We start from the raw sequence: 12,996 nt of genomic DNA, 5'->3' as shown, positions 1-12,996 counted from the left end.
TACAAAAAATTAAAACAGAACAAAACATAACATATCAGGATGCAAAAAGAAGGCTAGTTACCATTACACCTATTCTACGATCCTCTTATGCTAAAAAAGTAGCAACTAAAAAAGTGCCAACAGCAACTCAAACATATATGTCTATTCCACCATTTGATAATTTCACTATATCCGAACTTTACAATCGCAAGTGCTTCTCTGTTGAGTGCATTAATCACAAGACCTATGGCCTTACTTCAAAAATGGTCCCATTCAATGAAAACTCATCTGTCAAAAAAATTATGGTGGAGACTTCACTCAAAGATAAACCACCAGACACTCACACAGAAAAAATGGATACCTCGATACCCATTTAAATCAAACTAAGCATACCAACTGACCCTAACACATTTGATGTTGTGAACACTCTACCAGAGGAAGAGATCGACACTGGCCATCCATACTTCCCTAAAACAGTGGATAAAAATAAATCTGACAAAGTTAAGCCCTCAACCTCTCGAAAACCAGACAAGTCAATAAAATCAAAACAATAGGAAAATTTTTACAATGGAACTGTCGTGGGATCTGCCAGAATATTGACAATATGAAGATGTTGTTGCAGAAACACAAACCTTTCTGTTTCTGTCTACAGGAAATTTACTTAAGACCCAATGAGGACCGTACCTTTGGGAATTTCACTGTTGTACATAAGGATAGAACTGCAGATGGTCCTGCTCATGGAGGAGTAGCTATCCTAGTGGGCAGTCATACTCCTTTCCATCAGGTCCAACTTAATACTTCTCTGGAAGTGGTAGCGATTCACTTCTCTGTGGGATTCCTTATTACAGTATGTTCAATTTATTTACCACCAAATGCTGAGTTAAATGAAATTGATCTTGATAACCTTATCTCGCAACTGCCTGAACCCATACTTTTGATGAGTGAATTTCTTGATAATAATAACCTTTCCCTTCTAAATAATAAACTCAGTACTTTCTTCCATATGCCTACCCGCTCATATTCTGCAATTGATCTTACAATCTGTTCCCCTTCCATTCTTCCACTGCTCATGTGGGACGTTGAAGAGAACATATATGGAAGTGATCACTTTCCTGTTCTTTGTACAATGTCTTCACAGGAACCATGTTCACCCACACACCTATATGGAAAATGGACCAGGCTGACTGGAACACTTTCTCTCATCTTGCAAAATTTAATGCTGATGCCATCAGTCAAACACCTATCAATGAAGCTGTAAAATATATAACAGGATGCATTGTCCGGGCAGCAACAACCTCCATCCCAAAAACATCATCTCGATTTCCAGTCTATCCAAAGCCTTGGCGGAACCCAGAATGTCAGGCAGCCAAAAAAGATCAACACAGAGCATGGAGCATATTTCGTAGATACCCCACCACATTAAATTTAATAACTTTCAAGCATGCTCAAACCAAAGTATGTTTTGTAAGACGTCAGAGTCAAAAACAATCATGGATTCAATTTACTAATCAATTAATCAAATGACCAGTCCAAACATTGTATGGGATAAAATCCAGAAAATGAAAGGCAGATATAGTACACATTGTTTGTCCACCTTAGACTATAATGGAAGTGTTCTTGCTGATCCCAAAGCTATTGCAGATACTTTGGGAGAAACGTTTGCTAAAATCTCAGCAACAGCTTCATATTCTCCAGAATTTTTAATACTGAAAGAGCAGCAAGAGAAACAAAGGCTTAATTTTTCTACCAACATTCTTCAGCCATTTGTCAAGGAGGAATACTAAAAACAGCTCTTCTACAATCTCACCCTAGTGCAGTAAGACCTGATGACATCCATTATGAAATGATAAAACATCTACCATTATCTTCTATAGATCTTCTTCTCTTATTATACAATAGAATACTTGCAGAGGAAGAGTTTCCAAATTCTTGGCTTAAGTCAATTGTCATTGCTATCCCAAAACCAGGAAAAGATCCAACACAAGCAAATAATTATCGACCCATTGCTCTGACCAGCTGTCTTTGTAAGATACTAGAGAAAATGGTTAATGCCAGACTTCTCTGGTATTTAGAAAGCAACAGTCTTCTTTCCAATACACAGTGTGGTTTCCGTAGACATCGATCAACTTTAGACATTTAGTTCGGTTAGAAACTTGAATAAGAGATGCATTTCTGAAGTGAGAACATCTTGTCTCGGTTTTTTTTTGACATGGAAAAAGCTTATGACACAACCTGGAGATATAGCATATTAAAAGACCTCTATAACCTAGGTCTCAAAGGACACCTCCCTATATTTATTAAAAACTTTCTGTCCAGGCGAACTTTCCAAGTCAAAGTGAGAAGTACGCTATCTCGACCATATCTTCAAGAACAAGGTGTTCCCCAAGGCTCTGTCTTAAGTGTAACCCTTTTTTGCTATTAAAATCAACTCAATCATTGAACAGCTTCCTCCCACTGTAGACAATGCTCTATATGTTGATGACTTCACAATATACTGTCACTCACGTAACATGAGGGTAATTAAAAGACAACTTCAGCAAGTAATTGATCATGTCTCTCTGTGGGCTCTTAATAATGGGTTTAGGTTTTCAACAGAAAAAAGTGTCTGTGTACACTTCTGTCGAAAACGCACTCATCGCCCAGATCCTGAACCAAGAATGGGACCTACTGTTATTCCAGTAACTACAGAAACCAAGTTCTTGGGACTCATTTTTGACAGAAAACTCACATTTCTAGCACACATTCATCAACTAAGAGAAAAGTGCAAAAGAACTTTGAACCTCTTTGCACTCTCTCCTCTACTGGGTGGGGTGCTGATCGAGCTTCATTGCTACATCTTTATCGTGCACTTATACATTCAAAGCTGGATTATGGGTCCCAAGTCTATGGTTCGGCAAGACAGAGTAACCTACGATGGTTGGATTCCATCCATTATCAGGGTATACGGATAGCTACTGGTGCCTTTTGCACCTCACCCACTCCAAGTCTCTATGTAGAAGCAAATGAACTGGCTCTATCACTTTGACAGAAACAGTTGTCTCTTAATTACGCCCTAAAAATAAAATCTCTCCCAGATCACCCTACATGGAATAGTATCTTCTCTCTGCATTGGGAAGCTCAATATCACACACATCAAACTGCTATACATCCTTTTGGTATGCGTATTAAAGGAACTGTGCAAGCTGTTAGTATAAATGTTGACAACATTAGCTACACTAAACATAACAGCATTCCTCCATGGCAAGTTTGCACACCATTCTGCAAACTCTCACTTTGTCAGCTCCAGAAATCTTATACCCCATCATCCATTTACCTGCAATTGTTTAATGCACACACTGATTTCTTACTCATCTATACTGATAGTTCAAGAACTAACACCTCTGTTGGCTGTGCTACTGTATTTCCTGACATTATTATCTGAAATCAGATCCCACTAGACTGCAGTAATTATACAGCAGAATTACATGCCATTCAGCTTGCACTTGTGCATATAAAAGAAAACTGCTACCAAAAGTGTATAATTTATAGAGACTTATTGAGCTCTTTACAGGCTATCTCTTCTCCTATGTATAATCCTCATCCAATACTTTATGAAGTGCTACACCTACTTCACAAAATGAAAATCCTTAATTTCGAAGTTCAGTTCTGCTGGATTCCCAGCCACATCGGAATCCATATACAGACTACAGACAACTTATAAGATCAAAGCTAATTGCTCAGTGGGAATTAACATGGCAAGAAACATCAACAAACGAATTATATACCATTAAACCTGAAATTAAACACTGCCATTCTAGTCAACGTACAAAGAGAAGGGAGGAAGTTGTCCTTGCTAGGCTCTGCATGGGTCACAGTTACCTTACGCATTCTCATTTACTGAGAGCTGATGACCCTCCCATATGTAAAAAATGCAACAGACATCTCACTATTCACCATATTCTGGTAGATTGTCAAAAATTTACACGAGAGAGGAATGAAATTTTCATCTATCTAACCAAGCCATATACACTCAGGGAAATGCTAGCAGACTCAGGCAAATTGCATGATGTTTTTAATTTTTTAGGAAGAATTAATTTGTACAAACACATTTGACCATAAATTTTATTATTATTATTATTATTATTATTATTATTCAGGCCTCCATGGAGTCAAAAGACTCATCGTGGGAGGTCCTTCCTAAGAACATAAAGTCTGTCAAGACTCATCGAGGGGAGGTTCCCCCTAAGAAACACAAAGTCTATCATACCACTCCTTAAACTCATTGACCGTTCTCGCCCTCACCACTCTGTCTGGCAATGCATTCCACGGCTCAACCACCCTCCATGCAAAGAAACCACTCCTCACCCTCTTACTCACAGTTTCCTTTCATAACTTCCAGGGAAGTTTATATGTAAATACTTTTTTGCTTAACTTTTATACATACATATTATTCATTATGTTAAATCTGACCAATTATGTATTACCATAGGCCTTGATCTTGTATATTTGTATCACCCTGCTGTAATTTTGTTAATATGTAAATACCATAATGCTAAACTTAAATTTTATGCATCAGTGCTGTATAATAATTCCTTTCTGACTCTTTAAGTATTAGTATAATAATGTTTGTTGTAATCTTACTAGATGTAGACACTGCTTTCCTTGACTTGTTTTGTATACACATATGTTAACCTATAGTTATCTATTTATGTACTGCTGAAACCTCTGGAGTAATTTTGTTTATATGTAGATACTGCATACTGCATCATTTAACATGCACTTTGTGTATGCATCTTATTTACTACTTTATTTTTCGAATAATCATGTAGTGCTGTAGGACATGTTACCTATTTGTGTACTTTCTAGTAATTCTGTTTATATGTATTCTAAATTCTGTTTCTACTGCATTGCTAAATTTAATTTTCATCCATGCATACTGTATAATAACCCCTTTTTGCCTATTTTTGTACTGCTATAAAGGCATCTATTATAATCTTACATATATGTAGATACTGCATTCCTTGGCTTAGTGTTTCATATATTATATATTAACTTATATTCTTAACTATTTTTGCACTCCTGTAATAACCTCTGACCTTGCGTGTTGCTGTGTCCTCTGCAGCAGTTCTGTTTAGCTAGAGATGCTGCTTTGTTAAACTATTTTTCTGTAAATGCTAATGTTGTAACCTTTAGTATGGCACAATATGACCTTTGTAGGTTTTGTGCCAAATAAACTATAAACCAACCAACTCACTATTCATGTTCTGGTGGAGGGCCTGCACTTCACTTCAGAAAGGAATGAATTTTTTACTCTCTTCACTGAGCCATATACACTCAGGCAGATCTTATCAGACTCAGATAAATTTCACGAAGTTTTTAACTTTTTAAAAAGAATTTATGTATATAGTGTGTGTGTGTGTAAACACATTTGATTATATATATTCTATTTATACATAGATACTGGTTTGCTTAATTAATTTTTTAAACTTGCTTTTTGTATACTAATTTCTCTTTATTACTGTTAACTTGAGTACTGTTGTAACCTTCGGTTTGGTGCAGTATGACCTTTGCTGTCCTTGCACCAATAAACCCCCTAATCAACCAACCAACTTGGGCTTATTCAATGACAAGTACTCACAACCAATACCTCCATTCCATTCATTCATCACCCTAAAAGCAAAAAATCTAGTCTGGACACCCTTACTCACTCTTAAACAATTTCTAGGGGTGATTTTGTGTTCTCTCCCTTCCTGTCACATACTGAAAAAGTTTTTAGTATCGATTTTGTGTTGGGAGCATTTCATAGACCTACCACAATCTTGGTCACTTGCTTCTGGATTGTCTTTGCCACTTCATCTCCATGGAATTCAGGTAACCAGATCTACATACAGTAGTCCAAATATGGTCTTATTAAAGCCTTGTAAAGGGGAATAATAACCACCTTATCCCTGCTTGTCATTATATTCTTCAACAACCATGTAGTCTGATGTGCTGTTTTGGCTACCCTTGCTATGTGTCCTCTGAACTTCAACTCCACAATTTCCTACAAATGTCTGTACTTATTAATTTGCTGTAATTCATTTCCATCAACATAGCACACAATATGTGATCTCCCAAAGTTCATGACCTTACACTTCGCCATGTTAAACTGGCAGCTGTTTACTTTGCTCATACTGTTAGTCTATTTAAGTTATCCTGCAAGATATCTCACTGTTCATAGCTTTGTCATCAGCGAACAATGAATATTTCCCCTTAGATCATTTCCTATATCACTGATATACAAATAAAACAGTTAAGGGCAAAGTACTGATCCCTGTGGTACTTTACTAATAACTTACCTTCTCCCAGGCTCAACTCCCCCATACTCCACTCTTTGGTATCTGTCCATCATCCATCCTCTTATTCATACCCTTTAAAGTATCATGTTCCTGTCTATCCAGTCCTGAATTCTGTCATTTATGAATGTCTCCAATACCTTAACCCTCCCAAGATATGGACTGGCCTATAATTTGCTAATTTTTATCTCAGAGCTGTTTTATGCTGTGGAATTATTTTGTCCTCTTTCCACTCACTCCCTTTCACCTTCCCAGACCTGAGGCAGGAATTAAGACTATATCATCCCTATAAAGTATCATTCCTGAATTCTGTCTTTTATGAATTTCTCCAATACCTTAACCACCACTCCAGAGATACTGAATGGCCTATGATTTACTTCTATCTTGGAGCCTACTTTATGCAGTGAACTGTTTTGTCCACTTTCCAGTCCCTTGGCACCTTCTGGAAGCTGGGACCTAAAATGGACAGCTTGGTAAAAGGAGCTGCCAATAACCCATCTAATTCCATAGCTGTATTTGCACTAATGTTCTGCAATATCCTAAGCAGTTCCAGTTCATTTGTCTCGGTTCTCACATTAGTCAGTGTTACATCTGGCACTGGAATGTCTCTACATGAAGGTATGCCTTTGCAAAATGATCACTTGGTTACTCACTATTGCATTTGCTTTTGTTGCCTCCCTGCCATCATCACTTGTTACAGTCATCCTTCCATAGTCATTCTTCTTTTTACTTATCACATAGTAAAAGAGCTCTTGGGGATTCTCTTTGAACTTTTCAACTAGTTTCCTCTCATAATTGGCTTTGGTCTTCCTTACCATAAACACCCTCCTTTCCTGCAGTTTGTGCTGCTCATGAGCTGGCTGTTCACTTTTCTCCTTATATACCCTCCACAACTTTTTCTACAACTCCTGCTTAATGATGCTATTCAGTCATCTCCTCTGGATATACAGTCTAATACTACTTTCTTCCAACACCCCTTGCATCTCTCCCTCCAAATTCTTATGCCATTGCATTGCTGTAAGCTTTCTCTTCAGATTGTTGCAATCCCCTTCTTTATAATTCCACATATATTCTTTCTTAACAGGAAATTCTGCATGTCTAGAAATTTTTCAGGTCAAAACCACATGATTGCTTCCCCCTCAAGAGAAGAAAGAATGCCTATGATGTTTACTATTAAGTAAATGCTGATTATTATTTAACACCTCCAGGGAGTCCTAAGACTCATCGAGGGAGGGCACCTACTTTACAACTCTCCGTCTCCACCACTCAACCTCATCTACACCAACGGTGTCTACCACCACCACCACTATCATTTTCACAGACAATCACAAACATCCATGCCCATGGTGGGATTCAAACCCACAGTCTTTTGACTGGAGAGCGGATATGCTAACCACTCGGCCAACCAGGCCGGCGATAAAAGCATAACTATTTCATCAACTCACCCTTGATTCTGTTTGATTCATGGGCTGTCCCTTATTATTCTTCTAATTCAATAAACCACTAAGTTAGTTTTTCTTTCTTCTGATTTGTACCTCTGCAGATTAACTTCCCATAGTGAAGTTATTCTCTTCAGAGAGTTTATTTTGTTAACCAGTTAACTTAATCCAGTTTCAGAGTGGGTATTTCAGATGGTTGATACTGAAGCATTTCTTGGTCAAGTGGAATAGCATACTCACCAACAGATTGTGGGTCGGAAAGTGAGTATACATATTTCTACATAGAAATATTACATTTACTACATAGATATTTCTTGATAGGTTTACAAACATATATTCATATCAATCAGAATTCCTGATTCCATCCGCTCTCCCCAAACCCTGATCTTTTTTTTTCTCATTAGTAACTCCTCTAGCTATACTGTTAATCCCACAAATATGATATAAATCTGTATAATTTGGCACATGTTCTCACAATCCCTTTCAGCCTTTTGTTTTACAAAAATGCTAAATGGAATGATCTCCACTATATCAACTCTTCATTTATCTGATTGAAAGATAACGTTTCAGTCTTCTAATCCTGATATATTCTCAGAAGATTATAACAATTATTCATACTAATGTTGATAGCAGTCAACGTTAGTAAGAATAGAGAAATCTGTTAACAACCAACACTGTACTTGGAAGCTTCTGCCTTACTGGTGATTGCTATTTATAGATTCAATCATTCCATGAGACCTTGTCATCCACCTCAGTATGAATATTAAGGACAGGTGAAGAAATCCAAGTTGTGCTCTCAATATTTTCAAGGCACTGGATCAAATATGGTATTTTTACAAAAGTTAATAGGTTTCTGCTGCTTCTGTGATCATTTACTTTATATCGGGACCTTCTATCCACTTAACTCCCACAGAGATTCTGTTCTTTCACTCCCTTTCCTCCTTCTGTATTTCATTTATCTTTTACTAACTACCAATCCAATTCAAAGATTTGCTGATGATAGTACTTCATCATTTACTTTCTTGAAACTGTGATGTACAAATTCATAATATGAGAATATTACAGCCAAGTCATGCAGCTCTCCTTACAGTTCTCCATTTTAATTTTATCAGTTGCAATCCTTTTAAAACCATCTTGTGTTATTTCATGCAAAAAAAAAAATAAATAAATACTCCTCACCTGGTTTTGCATTCAGTTTCATCTAGGTCCTGAAACAAGAAGTGATCTTCCTTTATTTTGATTATGAGCTGATTTCTCCTGACACAAAGACATAGCATCCGATAAAAAGGAATTTTCTCTTCTTTTGTAGATAGTACATTTCACCTGAGCATCTGCTTACACACCACAAATCCTAGATCTTCCCAAAAAATGAAGTACTCCACATCTGTCATGGCTAGAGAATGCCCCAAAATCTTCCTTTAAAATTTAGACAATGGTACAGGAGAGCACAGACAGACTGAACTCATAGCTAGTTCCACTGCTCTTCTTTTGACTGTTGTAACTATCTATATTGCAACAGTCATGACCAAGCAGTATTCACAACTAGTCACAACAGTCAAGATTCACCACATCAAACTACCGTTCCTACTAGTGCCTTCTTGTGAAATGATCTACCACCTTCAGTGTTTCCTATGAACAAGCATCCATATAAAAGCATTCAAGAAAAAGAAAAATATAAAATATTTATATTTATTATTCGTGGATGGTAAAAATCATTACTTTTAAGATTGCTCCAGCTTTGCAGTACAACTATTAATTAAGAATAATGTATAAGAAAATTAACATTTCTACCATGCAGTTTTTTAGAGTAACAACATATGATAGCACATAAAGCTTGCTCATTTTTCAAAATATAACTATTTAACACTATGTAACTATTTATTAAATCTGCTGATGCCTTTGCACCAGCAGATTTAATAAACGCATGATGCCATCACACTAGTGTGATGGCATCATGCAAGTTTCCCCATCAGTTTCAGTATGAACTCTTGTAAATTTTGACAATTTCTAGAGACATCTGGTACAGCTTCAGCAATTCAAAATTTGTAATGACTGAAATGTTTTAGCCTCGGGATCATTACTTTTTAAAGACTCGTGTTTTTTTTTTTGTTTTTTTTTTTTTGGGGGGGGGATATCTTTTTTGAAAAAAAGATATTTCCTGTCTGAAAACAGACAGGAAAAATATCTTTCCTGTCTAAGTTTAAGGGAGATGGTAAATCCTGTATTATTGTACAGCCGGGTACGAAACTCGGATCAATGTCCTTAATATTCTCTTATAATGTAAAACGCAGCTCCTAGGAGATGTATTACTGTTTTACATTATGAGAGAATATTAAGGACAGTGACAGAGCTTGCTCCACCTTTGCTGCGAGTTCCCCTGGTGTTGTACTTCCCAAGTGATTACTTACACTTGGGCTCGCCAATAGTTTTTTCAGCATGAAACTCTAGGATTCGATGGATTTCGATCCAAGTTTGGTACCCGGCTGTACAATAATACGGGATTTACCATCTCCCTTAAACTTAACTTATGTTGCCGGTAAAATAGCCTTTTGGCTTGTTATATCTTTCCTGTCTATTTTCATAAACATAGCACTTTTGCATGCTTCATTAATTTTTTTCAGCATTGTCTCTAATATTAGGTAATGAAGTGTTGATTCATGAAGTGCAGTCTCTAATTTTATATCCTTAATTTTTTTCCTCCATTCTCATATCATCTCTCTCTCAAAAGCATTCTTTGGGAGAGAGAGATGATTCTACTTCTTTTCCAAGGTAACAGGTTTTCTTGTCTTTGAAGATTTATTAGAATTCATACTATAGGGTTCACTGAATTGGGTAAAAATAAGTACAAAACAGGTAAATTAAAATAAAATTAATACTAACACTGATAATCAAACACCTAACTTCAGCTATTACTGTAATAATAATAACAACAACAAATAGAACAATGCTGAAATGTTGTGTGTCCATTATGGTGCACTTCCAAAAAATATCTTTCCTCCATTTTAAATCTTGAAATTAACAAATCCATTACTTCTATTAAATATACAATTGCAAATAGTTGTACATTTAAATAACCAGTAAATAACATGCAAGTATTTTTTGTATTTGAATCCTACCTACAAAAGGTCTTAAAGTATAGCATGATTAATACTATCAGTGGAGTGATGGTTGGATAATCCAGTTCTCCTGCTCTACAGAATAAACATGATACTTTTTTCAGACCTCCAATCTACTTCAGGCCTCTAATTAACAGGAAAGTGGTCTGACACTAGGCAAAAATTCATCTACTGTTTAAAGATTTTCACAACCAACCATCACAATAAAATTCAAACCCACTGCCTGTAAGTTGAAGATTGAAGATGCTGCCCATATGATGCCAAGCCAGGAAAAAAATAATGGAGTGTTTAATTATTTTTTCTTCTCATCCAAGCTGGTGATTACTGATCACCAGCTTGGTGATCAGTAATCAGTAATATTTAGAATGAGTATTGATCAGTTATATGAAGGGGTCATATGTTATGTAAACTAATGTCCTGTGTTTTGTGATCACAGATACCTAATTTTCTCAAATTGTTACTCCACAGTAACAAATAGAGTGGACTTATTTTAGAGGATTATGTAATTCAATGAAGACTGGCTCATGATAATGATAATACTGACAACAAATTGGCAACTTTTTTTTTTAAGTTGCTATATTAAAGAAGATAAATAAAGCTACCAATTTCAATTTTAGTGTAAATTTTTATTTTACTTCTAGGAATTTACTTGGAAGTCCAATAATATTGTGGTTCGAGGATCTCAGTGTCAGTTTCCAGAAAATAACCCTCGTAAGTGATATTTCATTGAAAAAATTTATTCATGCTTACAGGTCCAATAATAACGTAACAAGACTGTCTTAATAAATGTATAAATAAAAAAGTTGCCTTTAATTTAATTATGCAGTTGTTCATCACTGTAAAAAAGTTAATAGAATCTAATGGTTACAACCTTAATCAAATCCAACAAATAATTGACTCCTATGTTCCAACACCTCAGGATTCTTCAACAGACCACAGAGTTCCAATCCCTTACATTTCAGGCATCTCAGAACCTATTGGCAGAATTTTGAAGAAGTATCATCTTATTCCCACATATTTTCCTATCAACAAAATTTCTCACTTGTTGCCATCTACAAAAGAAAACTGTCACCTCTATCATCGGCTGGTGTTTACCAGATACCATGTGAATGTAACTTACCATACTTTGGACAAACAGGCTGTTCTGTGGAAAATGGAATGAAGGAACATCACTATTATATCGAATTTAAAGTCTGGTCTAGCAAAACATAGCATTGACACTAATCATAATATCCAGTGGGATAAAGCTTGTCTTCTGCACAGATGCAGGTTTAAATATGAATGCCTTTTTAGAGAAAGTTGCGAAGCCCTCTTACATCGGCCAGATTTAAATCGAAATGACTGTCTCTCTCTCTCCCAAAAGTTTGGGAGACTCTTATTTTATGCAACCATCAATGAAATAATTAACTTTAAAGAATTATTTAATAATATTTTAGTAATTAATCTTTTGGCACATGGCAACAATTTTATTTGGTTATCCACTGACTCTTCTGTATTTTGTATTCCATTCCTTTAACTGTTTGTTCTACACCGAGGATGTACTGTTACTTTCAGTACGAAATATTTGTACCTTTATTTAATTAAAGTTATTAATGTGGTCTATACGTGTTTCATTATTAATTGGTTAGACTATAATAAATTTAGTTTAATCCTTTATCGAAGTGTAAGCAAACAAAGTTTGCACCTGAAGTATCTTCAGGACTGAGGCAACCCGTGGTAAAGGTGGATCAAGCTCTCATCACTACTTGTCTTAGTATCTCCCATAATGCAAAGCACATCTCTTGTGTACATGTATAATGCTATGCATTAAGGGAAGGGCCACTACCACCGGTTTCAACCTTTATTGAGGTCTCGTCAATGGGAGCCAGACCTACAGCTGGTGAGACACTGTTTGGCAACTCATATAGATAAATATGACTTCTCCATTACTTCCACCTTAGTATCACCACCTCTGGGTCTGGCTCCCACTGACAAGACCTCAATAAAGATTGAAACCGGTCTGGGTAGTGGCCCTTCCCTTAATACATAGCATTATACATGTCTGCAAGGAGATGTGCTTCGCATTATGGGAGATACTAAAACAAGTAGTGATGAGACCTTAGTCCACCTTTACCACGAGTTGCCTCAGTCCTGAAGATACTTCAGGTG

The 12,996-nt window shown here is 36.2% G+C and overlaps 1 protein-coding gene across 1 annotated transcript in view; it reads left to right on the top strand.

The window, feature by feature from the left end:
• Window positions 1-12,996, top strand: part of Invadolysin (leishmanolysin-like peptidase, invadolysin) — a 658,154-nt gene that overhangs the window by 580,931 nt on the left and 64,227 nt on the right. Inside the window, exon 15 of the mRNA XM_090405783.1 lies at window positions 11,490-11,559. Coding sequence (XP_090261909.1) covers window positions 11,490-11,559 — 70 coding nt within the window. The remainder of the gene's footprint in view (window positions 1-11,489; window positions 11,560-12,996) is intronic.

Source organism: Typopeltis vanoorti, chromosome 15 (genome assembly GCF_054136105.1).
Source record: "Typopeltis vanoorti isolate ZY-2024b chromosome 15, IOZ_Tvanoo_1.0, whole genome shotgun sequence".
NCBI classification, from domain to species: domain Eukaryota; kingdom Metazoa; phylum Arthropoda; class Arachnida; order Uropygi; family Thelyphonidae; genus Typopeltis; species Typopeltis vanoorti.
The sequence above is the reverse complement of the archived record's forward strand: the minus strand, read 5'-3'. Positions and strand labels throughout refer to the sequence as shown.